This window comes from Symphodus melops, assembly GCF_947650265.1.
Source record: "Symphodus melops genome assembly, chromosome: 14".
Taxonomy (NCBI): Eukaryota; Metazoa; Chordata; class Actinopteri; order Labriformes; family Labridae; genus Symphodus; species Symphodus melops.
In genome coordinates, this window is record NC_136704.1 from 21,913,417 (window position 1) to 21,940,189 (window position 26,773).

General features: G+C 39.8%; 1 protein-coding gene across 1 annotated transcript; it reads right to left on the reverse strand.

Annotated features, from left to right (window-relative positions):
• Nucleotides 1–153: 153 nt before the first annotated feature.
• On the reverse strand, nt 154–4,413 carry rdh12l (retinol dehydrogenase 12, like). The gene is made up of 7 exons (XM_079361542.1): nt 4,262–4,413; nt 3,892–4,007; nt 2,896–3,051; nt 2,702–2,806; nt 1,317–1,526; nt 989–1,181; nt 154–739 (listed from the first exon to the last, which is right to left on the reverse strand). The coding sequence occupies exons 1-7, from the start codon at nt 4,273–4,275 to the stop codon at nt 637–639; spliced, it is 897 nt and encodes a 298-aa protein (XP_079217668.1). The 5' UTR covers nt 4,276–4,413; the 3' UTR covers nt 154–636.
• Nucleotides 4,414–26,773: the final 22,360 nt, after the last annotated feature.

Here is a 26,773-nt window from a genome sequence, read left to right on the forward strand (position 1 = left end):
ATTAAACATGGTGTTTGTTGAACTTTCAATGCATAAGAAGGTACTGTGATTCTTTTTTGTCCAACCAATCAAAACATCTCATATTCTGAAATTCAGTTTTGGAATTGTTAGTTTAGTGTAGTGAAAAAAACAACAACAAAAAAAAACGGTATGTAGAAGATTTCAAAACAACAATACTTGCTTTACTTTATTGCCTTTAAGTAGAATCATACAGAGATCACATAGTGGTAATGAAGTTAATCACCGTAGTATTTATCTCTGTTGAGGAAAAAGGAGCGGCAGCTGGTGCCAACTTGGTTCTTTAATACTAATTTACTTCTTGATAAGAAAATATACCAAGCTGCCATAATACATGTAGAAAACACATTGGAGACATTTATTATGTACATAACTCAAATCTAACGCATTAAAAAATCTTTTTCGGAGTGATTCCACAATTACACCTAAAAAAAACAATCAGACAAATGGACAGCAAAGTGTATGATTCAGATTATATCTGTCTATCAGTGTTGTTAGGTTTCACATCTATATGTTAGTATATGTGTTAATAGTTTACATAAATTCTTAGAAAACAAGATTTACTCCATCAGTTAGTAAAAACATTCAGCCATCTGTGGAGTGAAGCATTGCGTTGCCTCATTCCCAAGTTAGCGACAGCAACTCGCAGCTCAACTCCCACAACTTCTGCGCCAAGACGTCGTCTTTGCCGGCTGATGAGCACTTAGCAGGAGCGCAATCGCTGCAATAAAACAAAAACAAACGCACATCAACTTAGTTCAGGGTTCAGTTTCTCTGTGCTTTATCTATTTATATCAGTCTGTGCCATTCTCACTGGGAGGGATCATGTATAAGGACAAGCCATCGTTTCAGATTTTGTGGACAAGGTTCATGGGCTGTTTTTTACATCAACACGTTTGTGTCTTTAGAGCAGATCAGGCCAGTGATTGCAGCTTAGCAATCCCAAGTATGTCACTAATATTCTGTGTACCTGTAGTATCCACCGCTCTCTGTCTCCAGTGACGGCTCAACTGCACAGTAAATGGATGTCTGAGCCCCCTGGGAGGAGTTTTTGGTAAAAGGACTGGCAATCTTCATGAAAAACTGCTGAGGGCCGTTCAGATGTCGCCATAAATCGGTCTTGACGACTCCGGGATGGAGGGAATATGTCGTGACGCCTGTGCCTTAAAGAAAGACACAGCACTGATCAACGTGTGAACAATAGAACAAAGATGTCACTTCACAGCGCTCTGAACGATCACATTCTTTTTATAAGATTTCTTTTTAATGAATGCTTGAAATGAAGGAGCAGCGTTTACCTTCTAGTCTCCTGGCCAGCGAGCGGCTGAAGAGGACGTTGGCGAGCTTGCTCTGAGCGTACGCTGCATTCTTGTCGTAACTCTTCTCGCTGTTCAGGTCATCGAGTTTGATGGAGCCCCAGCTGTGAGCCATGGAGGAAACTGTGATGATCCTGGCTGGAGTTGACTTTTTAATCAGGTCAAGCAGCAGATATGTCAACAAGAAGTGACCTGGAGAAAAACAAGTAATTTTATGTTTCATTTCAGAGTAATATTTGAAAAGAGCATATATTATTTTACATTTCAGAGCTTAATAAACTTTAGAGAATGGCTGCCACTAAATCTACAAGGACAACAAATATGTGCTGTGATGTCTAAATCAAATTCTGTCAGTTAGTTTATACAAAATGAAACAACACTTGTTGTAAAACATTTTCATTATCTATACGTGACTAGGTTGCTCTGCTCTCTGAGCTTACTTTGAATAGTAATATACAGTATACTTATAGGAAGTTCTTAAACCTTGTGTCTATAAACCTTTGGTCTGCAAACATTAGCATGGACATATGTTCTGATGTGCAGGTAGATAAAGTCTTTTTCTTTCTTATCAGACCTTAAGTGAGGTTAATATTAGCACCAACATAAAGATAGTACTGCACCACAGTGTAACACTTCATTTAGAGTGATCATTGTGCAAAGTCGAGGTGTTTACAAAGGCTTTTCTTCAGTTTTGCACAAATACAAAAATCTATCAGTTCTGTATACGACTCAATTTGAGAATTCGACACACTCCTGTCATTTTTTTTGTGAGCAAAGATTTACAAAAAACATACCCCAGATGCATTTTATTAAATCAAAAATGAAGATTTATGAAGGTGGAAGAACTTGTAATAGGACAAAACAGTTGTCTCACTTCAGAGAGAATACAGGTCTGCCCCCTAGGGGACCTTTTAGTCAGGTATGGTATAAATACATCTGCTTTTAAAGCTGGACAAAGACTCGGGCTGAGAATCTCTGGGTGTCTCACGATTTGATTCCATCTCGATTCTTGGGGGTCAAATTTTGATTCAGAATCTTTTTTCAATTCCAAATGATTCTGGATTCAGGATCCAAAGTCTATTTTTTAATCTGCACATACTTCAGGATCTACTCCCGTCATCTGTGAGACTGGCTGAATTTCTTGCGGCTTCATTTGGCGTTCTGCTGAGTTAAAGCGCTGACCTCAGCACTTAGTAGGGAGTGACTAATGAACCTCAAAAAAATGATTTTTGGAAGTTATGGATCTATTGTGCAACAGAAAATAACATGAACAGGAAATCATAAAAACTTTTTTTCAGTTTAAAATATAAAATACAGTACATCTGTTTTTTTTTTTTGTAAAAGCAAAACCATGAAGTGTTTTTTACCCAGGTGATTGACACCGATCTGCGTCTCAAATCCATCTGCCGTCTTCCCATAAGGACAAACCATCACACCAGCATTGTTGACGAGGATGTTCAGCTTTGGCTCGTCTGTGGAAACACACATCAGATGTGAAATACTGTTGCTTTTATCAACTCATGGGGATTTTTTTTTGTTCAGGTAACAAGCTGCTTCAAACCTTTATTGACGGCTTCAGCAAACTCTCTGATGGACTTGGAGTCTGCCAAGTCCAGTTTCATGAAAACGACATTTTGGCTCCCTGAGCCCTCAACGACTTCCTTCACAGCCGCCTGCCCTCTCTCTGCGTCCCGGCACGCCATGATCACCTTTGCCCCTAGATAGAAAAAGGAGCACAGCATAAGAACCGTCCATGTAAATATGCAGGTATTGAATATCCACTAATTCATAAATCCACAGGGTTAAAAGGTCACCCCCACTGACTAAATTAAGCAATTTAAAAGCAAGTGATAAACAGTCAAAACATCACAGAATAAAACAATCCTTTATGGTATTCAATATTTAAAGAAAAAAAAATCTATGAAACCAAACAAAAAATTCTGTTTCTCTTTTTTAGGCATCATGTTATAAAAAAACACGTATTATAGTAAATATTCACTCCGAGGTCGATAGGGAGAACTGCATGTTGTTGTTTTCTTTTCTGCTCCACCATGTGAGGCGACGTGTTATGAGGGCCTGATGACTGATGATTATATCACCACAATACGGAAAAATAGTGCACCACTCATTTAGGACACAAAATCATGCATCTCAGCATGACAAAGCAAAAAAAACAAACAAACACAGTTAAGTGCTTTAAGTTTGAATTGACGTGAGGAAGACTACTGAGTCAAAGGTTACCCAAAATGTTTAGCTCGAGACCCCCCATCAATAGGGTGCAAGTCCCTGAAGGGGGTTAAGGCGTAACATAGCTCAACACCATACACACTGATGGGCCTATGATAGGACACTGGTATTATAAAAGAATACAACAACCTAAAAGACATCCCATTATTTCACAAGGACTGCTGTCATGTGAATTATTGTAATTTCTAATGTCATTAATTATGTGCTGTTGATGATTTAACTACTTTTTAAAACACATTTTTTAATTAATGGGTAAAATGTCATTTTGATTCTGTTTGGGTTCTTTTATATATATATATGTGGGACCGACCTCTCTTTGCCAGGTCTAATGCTGTCTCTTTGCCGATCCCCGTGTTGGCTCCAGTGATGATCACAGTTTTGCCCTCCAGCTTCTCAGCAGAGGACCAGGCGCACCGGAACACATTTCTGGGATGTTGTGAAACATGTGTGTCAACCAGCAAAAAAGGGTGTGTGAAGAACAATGACAATGCAAAGACTAATACTAAATAAATCACACTTTTAGACACTGAACTTTGTCACAAAAAAAAGAAAAGAAAAAAGAACTGACATTAATTGTTAAACTACAAACTTGTTTAAATAAAGTGATCTTATCCATGACGCGCAAATCACTCAATTATAAAGAAGGCTGGAGGATTTTCATGAATGTACAAAGTTCCTACCTTATGCTCTGCATCTCAGTTGACCTCACAGCTCACTTTAACAGCTGTAGTTTAACTCAACACCTAAAAAACTACTCGTTCCTCTCAGGTTCAGCTGGTAAACGTCATTAATAAACAAGAGCGTCGGGGAGTTATGCGGAAGTGTCCGTAAATAATAATATTTGTCAGGGCTTTGTTTTCAGCCAATCGACTTCGACTACAATTCTATCGGAGAACACTGATTGGTCATCTATGAGGGTGGTCCCGCCTCTCACTTTGGGTTTGTTCGATTACTAATATGACTCGCGCCGGTGAGTGGGAGGTCAGCTTCTGCCACAAATCTAGGCAAACGTTTATGATAACAGATATAATATATATCATATGATATAATACCGATAGATAGATAGATAGATAGATAGATAGATAGATAGATAGATAGATAGATAGATAGATAGATAGATAGATAGATAGATAGATAGATAGATAGATACTTTATTGATCCCGAGGGAAATTCAAGCTCAGCAGGAGTTTCAAGATATCATATAGGTAACAGACACCACCATAATTAACTGCTACAGTTAAATACAGGAGTAAAACATTTTAAAGATAATATAAAAAATATACAAACTTTAGCCTCTTTGAAAGAAGAGCCGAAAGTGTGAAGAATAGGTCAGAACTTGTCCCTGAGGATGCATTTATCTTATCGTTAAACAGATCACGGTGAACCAAAACAAAATGGTTTTTAATGCAGTTTGTAAAGCCATCACCAGAGAGTTTTGGCTAATGACCTCCACTTCAACAAACAAAACATAACGGCTTAACTTTCACAGTAATTATTCTCAAATGCCCATGTTAGGATGAAAACAGTGAACAATGAAGAGGAATCCTTTTTTTGTTATTCATCTGATTGAAATCTATTTGTTTAATTTGAAGACATGTCAGCTCTTACATAGCCATCTTGTCCTGCTTTGTTTTTGAAAATATGTGTCCACACTGATATACATTGGGTAATGATTTGTCTTTATACAAAGTGACACTGACGAGCTTCAGATACTGACATCAGACAAGAGAAGCCAGATGCTGATAGCGCCCTCAGCTGGTTACAGAAGAGTGAGCCATATACAATTCTGTCAACTCTATTTAAATTGTACTTTGTTGTATCAATGGTTTAACTGTATTATGAGTAGTGTTGTAGTTGTGACCACACAAACTGAGACCAAGACCAAAGTACTCTAAGACCAAAACCATGAAAAATCCTCATCTTGTGTGTCACTGAATTTAGACCGTAACACTTGGAAGGTAAAGCCCTTAAATGCGGGGTAAAAATCAGACTACATGAATTGAAGTTATTTATCCTTTTAGAAACAATTATATTCCTTCTTATCAGAGAGATGATTTGGAAAAAAAGCCTGTCAACGGTGGTCCTGATTTAAAGTCCAGAGTCTGCCCAGTCCAAGAATGAGACCTTCAAACAGTGGTCTCTAGAAAGGTCATGCGACCAGTCCGATTTCGAGTACTGCAACACTTCAAGGTATCTAGTTTTAACAACTTTAATGAAGGTTGCATTGTGAAATTAGTTGTTAAAGTTGTGACATCATAAACTAGTCAATCTGTGTGAATTTAAAATGTCTGTTAAATTGATTTAAAAATAGGTTGATAGTGCCGACTCTGCTGGGCCTGTTTGACAATCCCATTTGGGGTTTCTCTTTCAGGTGAGGTTGACTGAGATCTGCACTCTGAGGAACTTGATGTTTTCCCCTCTGTCTCTCTATGTTAGACTCCTGATGTTAAAGGGGATTGTGCTCGGTGTGACTGTGACCTCCTGAACTCAGAAACGATCGCCTTTGCTTTGTTGACGTTGTGTAACAGATTGTTACGGCACCAATCCACTAGATGTTGAAATGCAAGAAACCCTCAAATAACATGCACTTTCGGTTCTCTCCAGCAGGTGGCAGTAAGTGACCATCTAATAACATGATTCAGCTGGGGTACCTTGTTACACTGTGACACCAGTCCTGTTATGTCTGTACACAAATCACCATGTTGGTATTTGGGTTGATCTTGTCCTTGGCTGCAGATCTCCGTCCCTCTGCTGGCTAATAATCTGCCGGCCACAAACAGAAAAAAAAACAAACCCCTAATCCCTAGTCCTGCCTCTCCGAAGCTCACCATGAATGCTTCATTCATACCTTACACACACTGGGATTACACTTTGGACAGAAGGTCATTAGAACAGGAAACACTGTGCTGGTCATCAGCTGATTGTGCATAAGCAAACATTTCCTTCCTTTTTTCTCGGCAGGATCAGTCAGCAAAGGAGTGTGGGGGTGTGTGCAAATGTTTCTCAAGAACAGAGATAGAAAAACGTGTGTTCATGTTAGCCTAATCAACGCTGATATGAAGAAACTTGAAATGGAGTTTGTGTGCACTTAGCCTAATTGTGACCCCCACCTGGCCCCTTCATCGTCCTTCTCTTGACGCCGGCTTTCAATGTTTATTTAAGCAACAAGTGTAACTGGAAGCGCTTGTAAGTGGCTGTAGATAATATCTCATATTTCGTGTGACAATATGACAGACCCAAAGTAAACCATCTTAACAGGCAGCCATATATTGAGCTTTATCATTCATGTGAATATTTGTTCATCCATTAGTGGTAAAATAAAAAATAAAAACATCAGACACAATAGTTTACCTTAGCTTTTACTGGCGCCTCTTAAGCAGTTTCCCAGATGCCAAAGACAATAGAGAGGCAGGAGGATGCACTGAATAAACTATGAGAACAATCCATTAGCTATTATAAGACTATTAACATCACTTTTCCAGATGCAAAGAGAGGGGATGCAGGGTTTTGAAAAAAAAAAAAAATTAAACAAAGGAGGAAAACACAAACAAGTGAGGGCTGAAAGAGAAGTTCTCATTTTTGTATGACTGCGCAGGTTGAGAAACAGAGGGTGCTTTAGAAATATGCTCTTACCAAACACATTTAAGAAATGTGCAAACTGTCATCGCTCCTCCTCGGGCTTCCTTTACTCCTTAATGTCATAATATGTGATCAACCGTCAAACAGCATCTTGAGAAATGATTTATAAAACATACTTTATTTCTAGGGTATCTCTCCTTTACAAACAAATTCGATTGACACTGAGTTTGTTTTGTTGTAACTTGTCTCAAAGGTTTTAAACATGTCACAAAAAGCCCCCCCCCCCCCCCCCCCCCCCCCCCCCACACACACACACACACACACACCACTCTGAAAATAAAAGGCATCTGATTCAACCTTCACAACATGGCCATAAGTCTCTTTCTTTCTTCTTCTCCTCTGTCGCCCCCCGGTGGTGGAATGAACTCTCAAACTCCATTTGATCTGCAGAGTCCCTTTCCCCCCTTTGAGAAAAAAATAAAGACCCAGCTTCTTTATGAATATCGATGCTATGCAGACCCATTTACTCACATCTTTAACTTCAAGATTGGTTACCAATTTGGATTATGGTATTTTTTCATCCTTAATTATTGGATCTTTACTTTAAAAAAAGAAGTGGGTGCTTGCTTTAAGGCCCCTTGTTTTATGTTCTCCATTAAGACAGCTCATCAATGCACTGCAAGCTTGAAAAAAGTCAGAGATTTATCAGTATATGCTCCTGGTACATTTAGTGCAAAACAATACATATGGGGAAAATGGGAGAAATGACTCTGTAGATTCCTGACGATAAGTGCTTCACAATGTTAACCAAAAAATAAGAAAGCTCTTTTCATTGACAGTTTTTCCCAGTGACTTTGCAAAACCAGAATACTTGGCTTAAAGAGTCCAGAATCAACATTTGGAAACCTAGTAATTATGAGAACAGCTATGTTTAAAAAAGAAAAACCCTTTTGCTTGCCCTGTAAATCAGGTCAGTAGCTGAGCTGGCAGTGTGAGCAGTGCTGTTGTTTATATTATAACAATATCTGTGCAAGGTCACGTCCCTCGCTGCCTCCTCTGACACACACACGCAGGCGGCCTCCTGTCTGGCTGGTGCTGTGAGCTCTCGTCTAGAAAAACCTCAAATGATCTGAATCTGTGGGAGATGATAAACATCTCTAAGTGTCTCCACCTCCGAGCTTCACCTTTACTGTCCTTCTATCTGCAGCCCGACCTACCCCGCCATGTTTCTGTATACAGTTTCTCGCCCTCTTAGCCTCCCTCACCTCCAGAAGGAGGGGTTACATAACACATAAACGGTGCCATTCGTTCGCTCAGATCGTCCCTCTGTACCGATCTAATCTCTGGGCTGTAATAGCTTTCTCAACTGCTGCACCATTTCCACCGATACAGATCTACACGATGATAATTACAGCCTGCCTTTAAACAGCAGCCCTGTTTTACAGCAGATGACAGACACTTTCATCTCAGCCCTGCTCTGTTGCCTAAAACACACTGCAGCATTTTGTTCTGCCACATCATGTCCCTTTTTAATTGGGCCAAAGCATTTTTCTCACCAGTTTTTCGTTTCCTCTGGAGAAATCAGCTCAATCACAGTACAGAGTGGAAGGTCAAGTTCAGGTTTAAAGTGAGGGATGAAGTCCAGAGTTGTGTTGGAGGAATGGAAAATGTTTCCTGACCCATCTATCAAAGTCATTAATCATTCTTAACGGAAAAAAAAACATGGTGAGTATTACGCAACAGCTGCCCTGTAGGCTCCAATCTGCTTTCAATGTAAAGCTTATGTAGAACCGTGTATGCAGTAGAGGGTTGTTACATAACCAGTTCTGAAACTTAAATACCACTCTGGTGAAAATCCAATGAAATTGATAGGTATTTTGATACCAAGGCGAAAAAAAAAAAGTTCTGGGAATAAAGAGTGTGCAATAGCTGATGCATGCTGGGAATTCTGGGCTCTCCATGAGGAAGGGAGCGTCCCATTGGAGGCTAAGATCCTGGGCTGATCGTAATTCTGTAGAGTTTTTTTTTTTAAATCCCTCATATGAAGGAAAACTCCTACACACATTCCTAATACTAATTTTGTTTTAAACCATAGACTATGGAACAGGGACGTAGCCAAATGATGGCGGGTGCCATGCTGAAAATGTTGTCTCAAACTAACTTGAAACAGGCAAAGAGGTGGAGCTCAGGTGGGGCTTCAACCTACATTAGTAGTGCCTTTTTGTTTAGTAGTGTTCTTACTTTTAAAGGGTCATTGTACCTTAAACAGCAGCAGCAGAAATACCATAGACAAGTAACATTGAGATCAATATTTCTCAACATCCTCATCAACTACATTTCCAAGCAGCCCATTTCCCAAATCGTGTTGAAAACAACGTCACACTTAACATTTTTAAAAAGCTGAGACATTGTATTTTCTTCATACATGTAAGAACAAAATACACCTTGTGTACTGTATGACAGCTTGACTAAAAAGTTAAGACAAACAGTATGTTTCCAGTGAAGTCAGTTAACTTGTTGGAGAGTCTGACTCAGATGCTTTTATGTGGTTTGGATCCCGATCGGGTCCAAGACGTAATCACTTGTTCCTCGGCCCCTGCCACACCCTTTCTCCATGTTTCCTGGAAATCTGGTGAGGATGTCGTGTCTGTAATCCTCCTTTAAACCGACCAACAAAGTCACCGAACACTGAAGTGGTAGATGTAACCAGAAAAAAAGTTCACTTCAGAAACACAATTGTCAGGCTAATGCAAGGAAGAGTTAAATTATATGAGACAAAAGAAAAGTACAAAATGACATTTAAACCCCCAAAACAAAACAAATGCAATGATACCCACATGCATCAGTCAACAGCAACTTACAGATGGGCAAAATGTTGGTAACACAAGTCTAAGTAACGTTGTCTATGATAGGGAGACATAACCCTATCAAGTAACAGTAACAGCACTGTGTTTTACGACAGTGCAGTTGCACTCAGAGACCTTCTGTGGGCGCCAAAGAGCATCAACGTGAACTCCTACATGATGTTGATTAAGGGGCTCTAATTGAACAATTCTTGTAATGTCAGATATGATACAATGTGCCTTAGACCTCAAGGTATGGGGAAACATTGTTAACTATTATTAAGTAGTAAAAGTAATGTTAAGTTTGATTTAAATGTTCTTGATCCTGATTGGTTCACTGAAATACAGGGATCCGCCCACTTCAAAAAAGCAAGAGATGCACAAAAGGACATGAAACATCTCATATGAAATGCTTACAGCTTTTAGAGCTGTTGCAGAATATGTTGTGCTCATTTGAAATGAGATCAGTCACTGGGTTTGTACGGGGCAGATGAAGGGCCTTTTAGCGTGTAATGGATGCAACAGTAGCACTGATTACTGTGTAATAACTTGATGCCGGCATACATCATCCCATCCTCTGTGTCACAACAAAGCACAGCCTCCATGCCAAGTGTTTCCTCCAACACGGATGTAAAGCTGTTACTGTGAATCTGCTCCGTCCATCAAAGACATCATGTGAGACAGTGGTGAGATGGCACTGTGGTGAATTTGGGTTATGTTGCCCTTTGAGGGTGAGCAGACAGCAGTCATTAGGGCCCTGTGAGGAGCCCCAGGAAACAGGCGTCAGTGCTATTTATAGAGCTGTCTCAAGAAGTCAATACTGTTGTTCTGCGAGGCTGTATAATGTGCTCCTTTGGGGGGCTGTGGACTGTTTTAATGGATGCTGTATGAACTGTACATGCAGCTGCATGAAATACAGTTTCATATTTTAGTGTCAAAGTCTGCAGGTATCGTTCGGGATAAAAAAGTGACATTTTATTTACGTAATGGAATCTATTTTAAAAAACCTGTTGGGTTGATTTAAAGGGGATTTATGTAACTGTGACTTTGATTAAACTCCTCTGCCAACTGATGAAACTCCTTGATTATAATCCCTGTAGAGAAAAAACACATCACATTTCCACCATCGCCCTCCATGTTTTCCCTCGTTTTGGCTTCGTAACACATGCTCATGTAGTTGCCTTCCATCTTTGAGCTGATCATGCTGCATGTAGGTCAGAGAGAGAGAGAGAGAGAGAGAGAGAGAGAGAGAGAGAGAGAGAGAGAGAGAGAGAGAGAGCGTGTGGAGCTCTGAAATGCCAAAGGGTTGGCATATTGTGTTTTTTAATGAGTGATGAAACCACCAAAAACAGAAGGACAGACGGACACAAAATCACAGCACATGAGCAGATAAATAATCTATTATACTGTTTGTACATTTTTAAAAAAAACTTACGGGAACTTATTTGAATGGAACACCTTTTCTAAAGTGTGGGATAGGAATTTGCTAACTTGCGGTTTATTTGCTTCGGCAGATGACTCTGGAAACTTCCATTTCAGACAGATTTCCATGCGACCTGATTCATCGTGTCGGGCCAGTTAAAACCAAATGCTAGAACTAGAAGTCATAAGAACTTTTGGATGGAGCGACCTGGCAACGATACAGCCTGCTCTGATTGGTTGCAGCCTCCAGATGCATCATGGACTTGCTGGCTCTTAGAACCTTAACAAAGACGTCACAGACAGAGAGCTTTTCCGACATTCTTCTACTTTCTGTTAACCCCCATTGCATGTTTTCTAAATGTCTGATGATATAGTAAGCTCATTTTATGTTTTAATTCAGTAAATATCTTACATATTAGACCTTAGATTATTGATATTTTAAAAATCTTTCTGCAGTGGGAAAACTTTTTTTTTTCTCCATGTCCCCTCTTGGTGGTAACATGGTAACTGAGCCCGTTACGTGTCCCAGACTCATGACACATTTATTCCCTCGTCATTTAAGCCGCCACCTTTGCCAAATATTCTGCATGGGAGCGGTGCGCTCATCTTGTCTTCAGCCGTCACATTTTAATGTTCCTTCACACAAGCAAATACAATAAGTCAACAAGACCAGAAATCAGTTTGATCAGTCTTCTTCACTTTTATTGTTAAAGGGATTGCTGTTAAAGTGCAACCTCATCTCGGCAGCACTGAGCTGTCTCTGTTGTCAGCAGACAGACGAGCCGCAGCAGCTTGTCTGAGGTTGGACTTTCTCCATTAGTGTGATCTACTCGAGTTCAGCGCTCCCTCTTGTCAGCAGCTGAACAACTGGTCTCTGCCAGAGCAGCCACGGAAAATAAGACTATCAGGCTGGATCATCGGATCCCTTTGATGCCTCCATGACCTTGCCAGGAATTCACTTCAGACCCCTGTGACCTGTTGTAAACTGTAACATAATGAAGGGTGATACAGTGATTGGCCTGCTGGGAAGATTATTTAGCCTAAAATAGGCAAGACAAAAAGAAAACACTGCAGAAATCCAAGATGGCGGATAATGCAACAAAATTGGACACTAATATCACAGTTTTTTGCCTTTATTTAAATTATACGTTATTTATTTTTTGCTTCCACGTCACCTGCCCCCATGGTTTAACACAGTAACAATCTGATTTTACGCGCCACTATTTTATTTACATACAGTATGCTTGAGTTTATCTCCCAGTATCATGTGTTTGTGACATACCTGGGTCTCTACCAGCGATGCTTATCAGGGTGGTGTAGATCTCAGGGTGAAGATAAGAGTCCCTGCTGCACGCTTCTCGATGAATGTCTCGATGAAGTCTCATGATAAATTGCATCACTGTGTGCATGCCAACCACTCATGGCTAATGAGAAGACATTGTAATTCAGACCAGAGTGTCTAACTAAACAAATGATGATGTCTTGGTTTGGATGATTTTACATGATTTGTGAGAGTGGTATGCTAATGGAAAACACCACAGTTCCTTTATATCTAAACACTCAGTGTTTAAAAATGCTTCTATTCAGCAGTGAAATCCCCACATTAATCTCTTTGCTCATGATCCTATCCTGTGTTTCACCTGTTTACAGTTGAAAGTCGGCTTCACCAATTTAAAGATCATTGACTGCTGATTTTAGAAATAGCTTAAACCTATGTTTATTATTTAAAGACACTCATGAGTCTGTGTAAAATCTGCCACTTGTACAAAAATTAACGTAAGCACAGAACAGTAGCAACAAATCATAAAATCAAGGCGGACTATAATCTAACGTTGACTTTTGGTTCCACCCAAAGACAAATGTGATGAAGAAAGAAAGCACAAGCGCACTAGAGTTTGTCGTTCTCTACTTTCCAATTACTAACACCGACCTCTTTCACACCTGTTTGCACTATTTTTACAGAAAGATTTAGAAACAATTACTTTAAGTCAATTTTGTTTCAGATGAGTGATTACAAGAGGGGCTTCAGGGGCCTGCTGGTGAGTTCAGGCCTGTATGCACAATCGTGGTCCTCGAGGCGAGGGGCCTATAGGTTCAGATCTGAACTGTGGCTTACTTCTCCTCTGTATTGTTCCCCACTGTTGCTCTCTCTCCCTGGTTTCTGACTCTGTCCCGTCTCGCCAAAAGATGCATAAAAAAGCCAGGAAAAGGAATCTAAATTAAACAAGATACGACTTCAAGCTGCATACAAAGCTTGTTGGACAGTATACTGTTAAGATCCTTCAGCTGTAACCAAGGCTATGGTTACAATGTAATGCATATACAGTAGATCTTTCTGTGAAGTTACCCTAATTTGAATTTGAAGTTACTGTTTCTGCTAGCTGATAAACACTTCCAGCAAACAGTCAAGATCTTGACAAGAGGGTTTTAGAGTGCAGCATAATTTCAACCAGTTACTGCAGAGTCAACATCTCGTTCTGCTCAGTCATTTCATTCATCGATGTCTCCGTAATATTTGCAATGTGTTTGATTAATGAACATGTCGTTTGCACACAAACCTGTGACATTTTAAGTTCTGTAACTACCAGCTAACGGTTATCATCATTTAACAGAAACAAGCACAGCCTGTTCCTTGAGGTATATTGCAGTCACGTACACACACAAACACACATAGAGGCATATATGACACAGAACACACTACACAAAGAACATTTGGTCTGAAGGCAATGAATGATGTTAAATGAGTGGCTAGATAAACAAACATTTTAAAAGCGAACGAGCGTTCTCCTTACAAACAGTGTAAGAACTTGTGTTCCAAAAATACGACAAGCTGAGTCCAGATGATTCATTCGGAGCAACTGGATGTGTGGAGCTGCATTTTATGTAATCTGAGTGGGTTACAGTACAGGCACACATGATGACAAAGTAGAAATCTCTGTAAACTCACGTCTTCATTCACTCAGAACTGACTTATGACACACAAGCATGCAGGGTGTTATTCCTGAAAATATATGGGGAAACTTTAGACTGACATGAAATCTCAAGAGGCTTGGAGGAGGAATGATAAGACTGATTTGGTTGAATGTTTGAGTCGAGACATTTGTTTTCTTTCAGTCTCGCTTGTGTATTCTTGCAGGACATGTGCAGGATATATATGAAGGTAAACGCTTTACACATCTGGTCAGTGTTTGTTCACTGACAGCCACTCAGTTGCATGAATAATGACAGCGGTGGTCCGTTCGCATAATCTTTGAAACCTTTCTCACACAGTTCACGGCTGTTGTGAAACTCAGTGCTGGTTGAAATGAAAAGAACTTCCAAAGTGCTCCACCGGGTCCTAGATAGACCTAGTTTTGATTTAATCTGTTTTCCCTACAGGGATTACATTATGTAAGATTTCAAGTAATCACAATTTTTAGTCCAGCACTGATCTAATGGATTAAAAGTGTTCACAGGCTCACACTGGAGTGGGCCACAGAGTTGCAATGTGTATATTTCCTTTAATTCAAAGTCTAAAAATGTGGCTTGAGGTAGTAATAATGCATTTGATATATGCATTGAATATTTTTAAGAATCAACCACATTTGACCATTCGCATATAGTGCATTCCTAAACAATCTTTCAGCTGGTCATTCATTAGCTAACATGTCCCTAATGTTGGCTTCTAGTGTTAGCTAACACTTAAGTCCCCTCGCCGTCAACATCCAATCAATAACTAACAGCTTGCAATAAACTCCCACAGCCCAAAATAACAACATTTCACAACAGTGGCCATCATTACTTTGCCTGAGCAGAGTGTAAAGCAAGCTGCAAGTGTTTAAAAAATAAAACCACGGCCTCAGTGTAAAAAAAAACACACCTCCAAAAGTGTCCACTTGGGGTCGGCTCCAAAAAAGAAAAAAGTAATCCCACTTGGGTGTAATGTTAAAATGTCCTTTTTACAGCAGAAATAAAGAGGTTTACATCCTGGTATAAAAAGCGATTTGTCTCTGTTGCTTATTTATTTACTAATAAACTGTACGGAGGTTAACTTTTTTTAAATCACAACCTTTATAATGGACAAAGTTTTAAGCACAAGAAACTCCAAGATTTAAAAGTGTGGACATGACTGATTTTTTTTTTTATGATGCATCATAACATTTGGACTTTAAAGCATAACATCTTGAATGCAGCGCTCTCTGTTTATTCTGCAGCCTGGCTACAAAAAACCTGGATATTTGCCATATTTCTCCACTGCAGTGAATCCTCTTGTACATGTTATGTTAAACACTGCACTAGACTTTGCCAGACAAGTATGTCCAACTGCTGCTGCGTGTAAAGACGAGATAAATCAACTCACACAGGCATGCTCACATATACACCAGGCAAACTGTAGGAGTACTGAATGCAATTTCCTCTCAGCTGTTCTAGTCATCACCTGCGTTAGGAGATGAAGAATGACCACTATGAATAGATCCATGTGCATTATGCTCACCAGTGTTACCATGCAAAGCACGCCTCCTCTGTGCAAGACCAAAGCTGCAAAAGGAGCCCAAGGAGCACTTTGCTATTCACCGGACACATTCAGAGAACCCGAGCTGCAGGGCCGAAGGGAAATGGAGGGCTGGACTTTCAAAAGAAAACCGAAGCGAGGCAGGAGGCTGAGAGGGAGAGAGGAACTCCGAGGGTTCATATGCATCTGAATGAGCCTGTAACCAACGGGATTAAAGCTGTGATCCTTGACACTTCCTTTCATTATGGTGGAGAGAAAAAAAAAACGGTCAAGCCGTGGACTATTGATATTCCATTCATGTGCTTGAATGCCTGTCGCTGCGAGTTTCAGGTCTTAGCAGATGCTTCACACACGCCATCACCAAGGAGCCTTTTGTACAAACACCCCACCACCAGCAACAAGACAGACCTTTATTGCTCAAGTTTTAACTCATGCTTCTAATTACTGGCTTTTGCTAGACGTTTTCCTAATACAAATGAGGTTTCTACTTTTTATATTTATGACACTCCTATTTTGTTTGTTTGGAAGGATCTAAACATTGGCAGAAACAAGGACACAAAGCAAACAACAAGACAATGGCTTCTTAAACTCAACAATAAATGTTGACATGAGTCTACTGCAGATGCTTCTAGTTCAAGTTAGAGCATACAAAGGAGGGAAAAAATACCCTCTTAGTCAGAAAATGTTATAAACCTGAGAAAACAGTTTTGTAACAGGCATATAATATAGTCAGATATATTAGTTACATGTTCATGTATTGAATAACTACTTTACATAATGTTAGTTGTCTTTAAGGTAAAAAAGGAGAGCTTTGGGAGATTTATAACAGTATGCTAGCAAGTATGCTAATATTTTAAACATTCAATGAAATAGGATGAAGTAGGTGAATATTTTAAAGTTTATTCAACCAATGACAAAGCAGAAGAGGCAATATCAATTATCATTTGAAAGAAGCTCTTTATTAATGCTCCTTTAAAACATTTACAGTTTGATTTTGGCGCCCCCTGTGCTCAAAGTGGTACATCTCACCCAAGCTACAACCTCAGGTGTTTAAAAATGAAGCTTCAGAAGCACAGGAAGTCAAATCCATAACCCGTCAAAAAAGCCCATTATTACAATAAAAATAAACGTTACATTACAGCCTGGTGAAAAAAAATGAAATGGGTGTGATTAGCTCATGTCTCGATGGTCACAAACTGTAACAGACTGATTTGCTGTGCTGTTAATCATCTTGTCTGACATTTACCTGGTGGCAGAGTTTATAAGCCTTTAAAATAACAAATAGAAATAGTCAGTTTATCTAATATATAATATAATATAATCTAATCAGCTTGCTGATTGTCTCTTTTGATTTTGATGGCCATATAGAGGCATCAGCTTTCATTTCAGTCAGCTTCTTAACCAGCTTACTGACTAAAATAACGAAAACACATTTTATTTTAATCCCTGCCTGATTTTTTTTTTTACAGTGTACTGGAAGTGTGATAAATGGATCTGTTGAAGACGTGAATAGAATATAAAAATCCTTTCAGCTTTTTAGGCTTTTGTCTGATGTTGTAAGCAGCTAACATCCGTGCAATATGAGATAGTCGGGTGGCAGGTGGTGAAAATACAGTCCACTTACATAATGCACAGACGAGACGACAGATATTCACTTCATGTTGTCTTACAATGTACACTGAGGGGAATGCAGGGCTCTGTCTGTCACTGCAGGCGTCCTCTGTGCTTTCACTAGGGCCTCTGCAGGGAAGGACACAATGGGATTGCTGGCCTTGTTTCTTTGCCTCTCAGTTTGAGGGTGCACAGAAGTGTTGTTTGATGGGAGACTTGGCACATGTGATGTGTACGCTGAATCCCCCACACCCGTTATTTCTGACCTCCTGCTACCCGTCTTCCTCCGGTTTACTGGCAAAAACACATTAGTCCTATACAAGCCAAACAAGAGTGTGTCTATGTTTTTGTGTTGGAGGGAAATAGTGTTGTCTTGTCCTAATCTTTTGTGCGTGTGGATGTTGTCAGTGCAGAAGATGAGACCTTGCATCTGTCACAAAGACCGCCTGCATGTTGTTATTAAAAATAGTGCATGCACAGCTTTAGTAAGAAATCTTGTGTGTGCATTTTCCTTTTCACAAAACAACTCCTACTTTTGCATTTCATCGGGAAAAAACCCCAAACCCCTTTATTTTCCCTTTTCCAACCCTATAGCAGGGTTGGTTTAATCCTAGGGTTATGTACAGTGCAGCAAGTTACCGAAACGTGACCAGAACATACTGTACATGAATTTTTAAAAGGACAGAGGATGAATTATGTCTTGGAGAAATGAACAGAAAAAGGGGAGAACACTGATGACTACAGGGCAACAGATCCCTGGAAACCCTGTTTTAATATGCAGAGATAAAATGATGGATTATCCCCCGGCCGGATTCAATCCCTTATTAAAACGGCCACCACTTACATAATCAGCCCTGCAAAGGCTACTGGTACAACAAATCTCAGGCATAGATTGTGATAAATTCTTCATCCTCCGGGATTTGTAACCAGAACAATGTATTCAAAGAAGCTAGAAGTTACAAAATAGATAATAAATTTGAAAGGGAAAAACACAAAAATAGAAACTCTACTGGATTTCAATGAAAGAAATGCTCTGGTTTCCATTTGTAGTGTGTCTGCAGTCCGAAGAGTATCGACCAAACACACATGAGCAGGCAATGGTGTTTGCAGGACAAACAGTCTGTATAAAGAGCAAACACAGACATAGTAATCTGATGATGATTTATTATTCTCTACAATCAGATTACTGCATGCAAGTGCTGCTAACAATCGAAAGTAGAACCCAGTTGAACAAATCTGCTCTTAGATTTCCAGACATGCACCAAATGATCGATTCAATTCAACAAACAAACATTTTGAGAGTAGCTTTCTTTACTTATATTAACCGTTTTCATATCTGAATCACCATGCTGTTATTATGGTAAACGGTAATTGCCAGTAAATCACATGAAAATTGGATTCTCCTCTGGGCTCATGAAGCTGAATTAATCCAGATTTTACTGAAAGTTTGCCATCGTTCGCAGAGGCATAAGTTGTACTCAGGAGAAAGCTGCCTGAGTACTGATACTGCAGAAGAAACGTTTAAATTTGTCGGATAAAAAAACATTTTGGGCTGGGATGAATTTGAAACATGAATATTTACTTCCTTCTTGTAATTTTTTATAACCCCAATTCAGAAATGTATTCTCCTGAACTTCAATTTATCACATGGATTCAGTCCAACATTGGTATTGTTCAGAAATCCACATATTCACTGATCCATATATGCTTTGCTGCAAAGTCCCATAACCATCACAATAAAGATGCATTTCTATCCATCATCTCCCTTTGTGTACTCTTGTTTGCTCACAGCTGAAATGTTAAACCTTTACTGCAGTAATGACCTCATTTCCTGACATAGATCAATGGCCTTGGTGCACCATGTCTTATCATCCCAGGGCTTTGCACTACCAGCCCCTCATACAAGCTGCTCATTTGGGTGTGTAGTAGCAGTTGTGTGTTACTATTAGCGTGAGCATGATATCGCAAAGAAGCATTCAGGCCACAGGTCAAGGATGATTTAAGGTTTTAAGGCAGAGGTAATCCTCCGTAAAACCTGTCAACATTGGCACCAACCCAACTGGTGGTTGCGTGAGGTCATGTCTGATTGTTGCCCCTGCTAAACCAGCATTACTTTAATATTGTAATCCTCTTTATGCAATTGAAAACAATGACTTAAGACAACGAGACAAAGAGAAATCAAATACATTACAGTATTAAGCTGCTGGTCAGTAACAGGTCAATGGTCAAATGATGGTACGTCATGTTTTTGTGGACTTCAATATTCACTCAGTCCCTTCAATTCAGGAGTCATTGAACTTCATCAGACTGAGAATGGACAGTTAAAATCCGATCAATGCAGAAGAATGTTTTCTTTTTCCTCAACCCATTTGTCTTGCTTGTGAGAACTTGCTGCCTGCATTACCCACAATGCAAATGAACCAGAGATGAAGGTGGGTTGTAATTTGGAATTATCAGATTTTCATTTTCAAATTTGTCTGGAACTTCTCCGTTAGTTTTCCATTTCTTAGGGATACTATGAACTCTATCCAGATCTCTGGATGTAACACCCAATCAGAACAACCAAACGTGACACAGGAGTAGTTTATCATTTCAGTGTTTTATTTGTGTAGATGATTGAACATAATACAGGGAAGTTTATAACAAAATATATTTTATGGTGTCTCATTAGCATTGACTGTTGTAGTTAAAATGTCCATAATTGTATTGCTATTGTTGTTCATTTATCTATATTTATGATTTGCAACGTGATAAACGTGATCATCTAATAGTGTTGTATTACGACCCTCTGCCCACCAACGTTTGGTATTTCTTTGTATTATTTTTAATAAATGTCTGCAAGAAAACCTGCTGCAAAAAGCTCTGTTTTACATCTTTGTTCATCCCAATTGTTAACATCCAATCATTGAGAGTTAAACATTGATATTCAAGTTTGCAGAAAGGCTTATTAGGAGATCTTTGGATAACTCAAATTGGGTTCACAGTCTGAGGCGTAAAGTGAAATGTTATTAAAGCAGTCTGCCTCAGATTTCTATTTGCGTTAAGCATTCAATCTCAGAGAATCGCAGCCAGCGACTGCTGCGATATTTGCAGTCTGGCTTGGGATTAACGCGGTTGCGTGCGACAGCATATAAAGATAATGAGATCTACTTTCGAAGGACGGATCTTAAGAACGACCTTGACGCACAAGTGAGAACGAGACACTCATCAGCACAGTTTTGTTTCACAAAGGTTGTCATTGTTTCTCGCAGAAATGCTCACTGGTGTTTTAAAGGATCAGGTTAGAGTCTCAAGCAGCACAACTAATACACAGGTGCAAACGGCCACTGAATTAACACAAGCAGAGCGCTCTTTCATTTCTGATAAATGCAGACCTTTGTTTATTCATAAGCGTCTTAACGTAAAAGCTGTTGATTTGAGTCGAAGGGGGAAATAGGCTGATGTAATCCATGTAAAACCTGACAACAGGGTTTTGTTGTGACCCATAATATTAGCCTCTGAAACAACCTCTTAACCTGTTGGGTGGAAGATCACGTTTTCCCTTATTTACCTGATGTTCTTTATGTTAACACATCTTTTATTGACATGCCGCTTGACTCATATTGATAAGTAACCCATATTTTAGCCTCAGACTGATAAAACACTTTTAAATCCATTTTGACACCAATTCACACACTGTTGGCCGAGGCTGCTAAGCTAAGTGGCCATCAGAAGTAACTAATCCCAGTCATACACATTCATATGCTGCTGATGAAGAAGCGGGAGCACTTCGGGGTTTAGTGTCTTTCCCAAGGACACATCGGACATATCATGCAGCCTATGCACTACCTGTTCATTTACGTCTTACGTGTTAATGGTGCTGTTGTGATGGTGGCTGAATGACATGCAGGAACATTTGATTGACTCTCAGCCAGTGGGTCAGAATAATTCCACGTGGGATGTATCATGCAAATGACCAGACACGAGAATAAATATTCATTCACTCATTCACTTACTACCAAAAGAATCAAAGGCATGTCAGTTGGAGTGATCTGAAAGATAAGTTTCCCTCTGAGTCAATTTAACAATAAAATATGCACCAATGTTACAAGATATTGACACATATAGCTGATAAAATGCATTCCACCATTTGTTTTTATTGTGCCAGAAGCATGAAGAGAAAGTGGATTTATGACCTGGTTGAATCCCAAACACTGGACAGCTCTCTGCATCAGGTGTTTCTGCTCTAAATGTAACCTATACTGTTTATTTCACGTTGTCCAAACCCCTATGAATACATTTGTCTCTTCTGATGAACCTTTGATGGCCACTCCATGCACTGTGTGATGTACAAACAGATAAATACAGTATGTGATCGTTATCCTTCAAGGCCTCTGTTTTTTTCAGGCAAACCAGTTCCCTCATCTCCCATCGTGTTGTTTGTGTTGATACGTGGGTGCCACAAAGATCCTGTCTGGTTGCATAAGGAGTCTGGTCTTTGGTCCCATCATTGCTCGCCCTGGAGCTCACTGGGGAGGAAATGTGATGGTTATCATCCGGTTCTGTTACCCTCCGACTGTTTTCACTTCAAATGGCGGAGGTATTCGTGTTTGCTTTGCTAACACCGAGACACAGTCTACATCTGCGGGGTTGATAAGGTGGATGTTGTGGTGACATCAACGTGCAGGTCAGAGAAATGTCACACAAAAATGAGATCAATTGTCATTGAAGAAGTGGCAAATGAACGTTATAAATAAATCCAAAAAAGACTCTATTTGGAGCTGATAGATGAGAAACCCCGAGCAGTCTATGGAATAAACAAGCATAAACAAAACGCTGTTTTCAGGTCAGCAGGCTGATGCAGCCGATTTAGAGCATCTCACACACACCTCCCAAACAGCTTCCTGATGCCTCTGTGTGTTACTGCTCGACAATTAACAGCCATCATTATAATCTGGGAGCGGATCAGAACAACTCATCAGAGCAGCAGAGAGGAAACAAACGTCTCTGCTGTTATGTAATCACTGATGAACCCCTTTCAAGCCTCCCCTCTTTCCTTTTTGTCCAAGTAAGGACACAAAGGCTCTGTAGCACATGAGGGGAGCCTGTCTATGTATCCTAAATCAGTATTACTGCAGCAATAAATGCAAGGTCACATAACCACAAACATTATATATGACAGAGAGGAGTGTTTGGGGGGGATTGCAAAAAAAAAAAAAAAAAAAGGGTTATGTGCATGAAAGAAAGATGCTGGGAGAATTTGGGCTTGATGATATATTGGGCTGACCTCATTTTGATGGAGGGGGATTTCATTGACATTAGGGAACATATGGGCTGAGGGAACACAGGCGTGACCCCCCGACATGATCAGGGCAGACATGAAGGACTGTCAGAATCCCACCTTTAAGTACAAAACAGATGTTGTGGGAATGTAGAGTACTGTAAGAGACACAAAGAAGGTGCTGAAGAGTAGAAACGGGTAGTCGATTATTTACTCATCACACAGCTAAAGAGATGCAACCCAACAACAACATACAGTATGTACAGCAAGAGATAAATGGAGCATTAAAGGCATGGCAACAGATTAAAAGATTAGATGGTCTAAATGGCCAGCTTTGTAAACCACTAAGACGTCAAGTGAAACAAATAAAAGAGAAGAACCAGAGGATGTGAGGGGCTGTCCTGGTTCATACACTAAAACCACTTCTGAGAGGTGCTTGGGCATGTAGTGCTTTATGCAGTAATAAAAGATACAATAGGTTTTGTTTATCTCAGTCTATATACCTCTCTGGTTCTGCATCTTCTTCTGCATTTCCTCTACGCAAACATCCACACACAGGCACACTTGCATCAACGTCAAACAGATTTTCAGCCGTGACCCCCGAGGTCTTCGTGTCTCGCTGTTTCTCAGATCTACAATGAGGCTGTCATTTCGTGTCGTGTGGTACAGACACTGGGCCTGGAGGCGAGGCGATGAGCTGGATGACACATCAGCTGCGTTCAGCTTTTGCTACACTGCACAGACGGGCCGCAGCATCTCTTGCAGTGTGAGAGGCCAACGTTGCATTGAGTGTAAATATCAGTAAACATACACAAGTTACCAGTGGCCGCGTTCAGAATAGTTTTAAATCCAAACATCATTTCAGTATCTTTATGCTTCAAATGAAATTCAAAATGAGACTAAAAGTCGGCATTTTATTTTGAGCAGTGGGAGCAACTTGGGGTTAAGAGTTTACATTAGGCATGTGGCTGCAGGAGCTGGGTATCGAACCCCCGACAGTACAGTATGATACAATACGATATGATGTAGTACGATAAAGTACAGCAGTATAGGACATGATGAGATACATTCAGATACAGTATAATATATATATATATATATATATATATATATATATATATATATATATATATATATATTATTATTATTATTATAACAGAATAATAATCAATCAAGCAGTCCACATGTAACAATGAACCTTGTAGTGAAGTTTTTGCCCCATTTTTCAGCTGAATGTTATTTTGTTTGTATGTGGAAATGTATCAGAAGCAAAAAAAGACAATTTACATGTCAAATGTAAATCGTTTTTTTTTTTTGTAAATTGATAAAAGAAAAGGAAACAGGAAGGAATTTCCTCTGCTTTCAGTCTTACTTTCAGTAATCTTCAGATTAGAGTGATCTTTTTCCCGCTCAGTCTCCTCATTGAAACATACAGAACATTATCAGAGTGACTGCACGTTATCAGAGAAAAAAACATACGGAACCCTTCAGTCTGGAGCAGACAAGAGACAACCGCACCCTGAATGTGATGCGTCAGATACTACACTCCTCGTTTCAAACACTGTGTACTCATTGAGAACATATTAAACCTTTCTCAGTTAATAATCGTGACGTTTCAAACCAGTCCAGAGCTCAGACTGTGTCCATTATCAACTTTACATATTAACTTTGTGTTGGTGGTCTGAACAAGGTTAACACTGGTAAACCATTAAGCTGTTACATGACTGTACAGAAGCAGAATGCTGTCGGTGGTCTTTGTTAAGCATGACTACAGTACATACAGTACACGTGGGGGATCTTCACATCGGTTCACAGTGGGACACGCATCAAGAGAATCTATCAGCGGTGAACTTGTTCATTTATATTTCAACAATTCCTCGTGTTTGTTCTGTAAACAAAAGCCGACTTTTACTTTTTGTTCCATCTCTGTAAAGGCCTTTCAACGTTTGTCCTCCATACATCAATCAGCTTGACATTTACACAGCTGCTGCATTTCTTTCCCACAATAACAGAGATTTAAGAGGCGTGCTGCTGGATCATCTGTGGAAGAATTTTTATTATTTCAGATGTCACTTTCACATCAGGTTACTCCAACTTACTCGCGATCACCCGTGGGAAGTTGTTGATCTCGGTCTCAGTGTACTTAAGAAGAATTTAATCTCTGCTGATGCCATGATGGATGTGAAACCCATTGTGCCCACATGTGTGAGAACAAACACCAGACTTCCTCAAATGCTTCAGTTTGTGTGATTGACAGACACCATGTGTCTGAGAAAGTGGCTCTAATGAAACTGCGACGAAGTGCTGGAAGATTCAGAAGACAAGGCTGATTTAAATCAAACAAATGGGTTTTTGGACAATTGAAAGTCATACCTATATGTAGTTTTTCTTTGTAAAACAATTCACGTTGCATTGTTAGCTTGGCCCATGTAATCACCGGTTTTGTTTAAACTTTGGGATTTCAGTCCTATTAACTATACCGCTTTTCCTGTTGGAGGTCTCGGCGGGCTGAAGCCAATCCCAGCTGTCATTAGGCGAGAGGCGGGGTTACACCCTGAACTGGTCGTAAGTCAAATCAAAGGGCAACCTTGGAATTTTTCAGATGTCACTTTTATTACAGAACTCCTCTTCAAACGCCCCATGTTTTCTCTCACTTTTTCTTTTTTTTGTGTGTGATATAAACGCTAAATTTTTTACCTGGACTCCAACCCGAAACACTTAAGATTCAATGTAAAAGTCCTTGGCTTCCATGTGCGACCTTATCTCAACAACTTCTTGAACTTCCTGGATCAGTGAAAACAATCCTTGCTGTGATTACAGTTTCCTGTGGAATTCTGTTGGTGAAACAAATAGTTTTTTGTTTTGTTTTTTATGATTAGGACTGGCAGTCTCCTGCTGTGATGTGTATGTTTGAAAGGCAATTCCAGAAAACATTTCAGGACCTGAATGTCCTGAAATTGTCCAGGTAATGTTAAGAGTTCATATGTGAAAGGAGCTACAGAGTCATGTTCTTAGCCCCTGTTTATGGCGCTAAAAATGCACTAATATAATGAAATCATGGAAGAGTTTTTGTACATTAAGTTACTTCTAAACACTTCTAGTATGCCATATTTATTGACTGAGAAGACTGAATCGCCGTACTTATCATCAAAAGCTATGCATTGTCAATGTAAACTCCATAATCAGAATGTAAAGCTCTGTCGGCACTATAGTGTCGAGGCTCACCTCGCAGGTCATTATTCATGGTTTTTTTTGTGCATGGTGGCTTCGAAACCGTGAGATAGTGCATCATGTGAGTGATTTGTATCACCTGTCATGGGACCTGCAGAATCTCAGCCGTCTCTGAACTCGTCTGAAAGCCGATGAGGGCCACTTTATCACCTCATCACCGCATGTTGTTGCACATGTTTCCTCCACTTTTAGACGCTCTCATTGAAGCTATTTAGGCTTCGTCGGTCTATCAAGGGCGTGATCTTTCTGTACATTGCTGCTGAGCTTCCTTCCCTACATACATGGCGCCAGACAAATGCTCCTTTGACATGAAAGAGGCTCTTTAGAAAGTCTGATGGATGTTGTTGTGATGTTTTGTGGAAGAGGTGCTTTGTTGAAAGATGCCTCTTCGTTGTGAGATACGTGCCCAGTCTTTGATTTTTTTTTCTGTCTTATTTTCTTATCTTTATCTTTGTGCCTTTTCCCGGGACAACAATGTGCACTGTTACACCACAGAATGGGTTTGATGTGTTCACACAGATGTATGCAGTCCTTTTATTGTGCAGTTGTGGTCAAAAGTACTTTCAGAAAACTATTGAACAAGGAGAATCGGCCTCTTACTGTATGTTTAAAGCAGTTGTGGGACCACTAGTTATCTGGCACCTGTTTCTGTTCTCACCATTATCTGACTTGTTTCTGACACGTTTGCTCATTCAGTGTTTTTCCTGCACACTTCTTCAAATCAAGTGCTGCCAAATAATGGGCAGTCATATAA

Bases quoted from the DNA above. Each gene is read 5' to 3' on its own strand.
- rdh12l (XM_079361542.1), bottom strand. The intron at 3,052-3,891 runs GTCGGTCCCACA...TTTTCTATCTAG, and splicing joins ATTAGACCTGGCAAAGAGAG to GGGCAAAGGTGATCATGGCG. The intron at 2,807-2,895 runs GTTTGAAGCAGC...GTGTTTCCACAG, and splicing joins TGCTGAAGCCGTCAATAAAG to ACGAGCCAAAGCTGAACATC.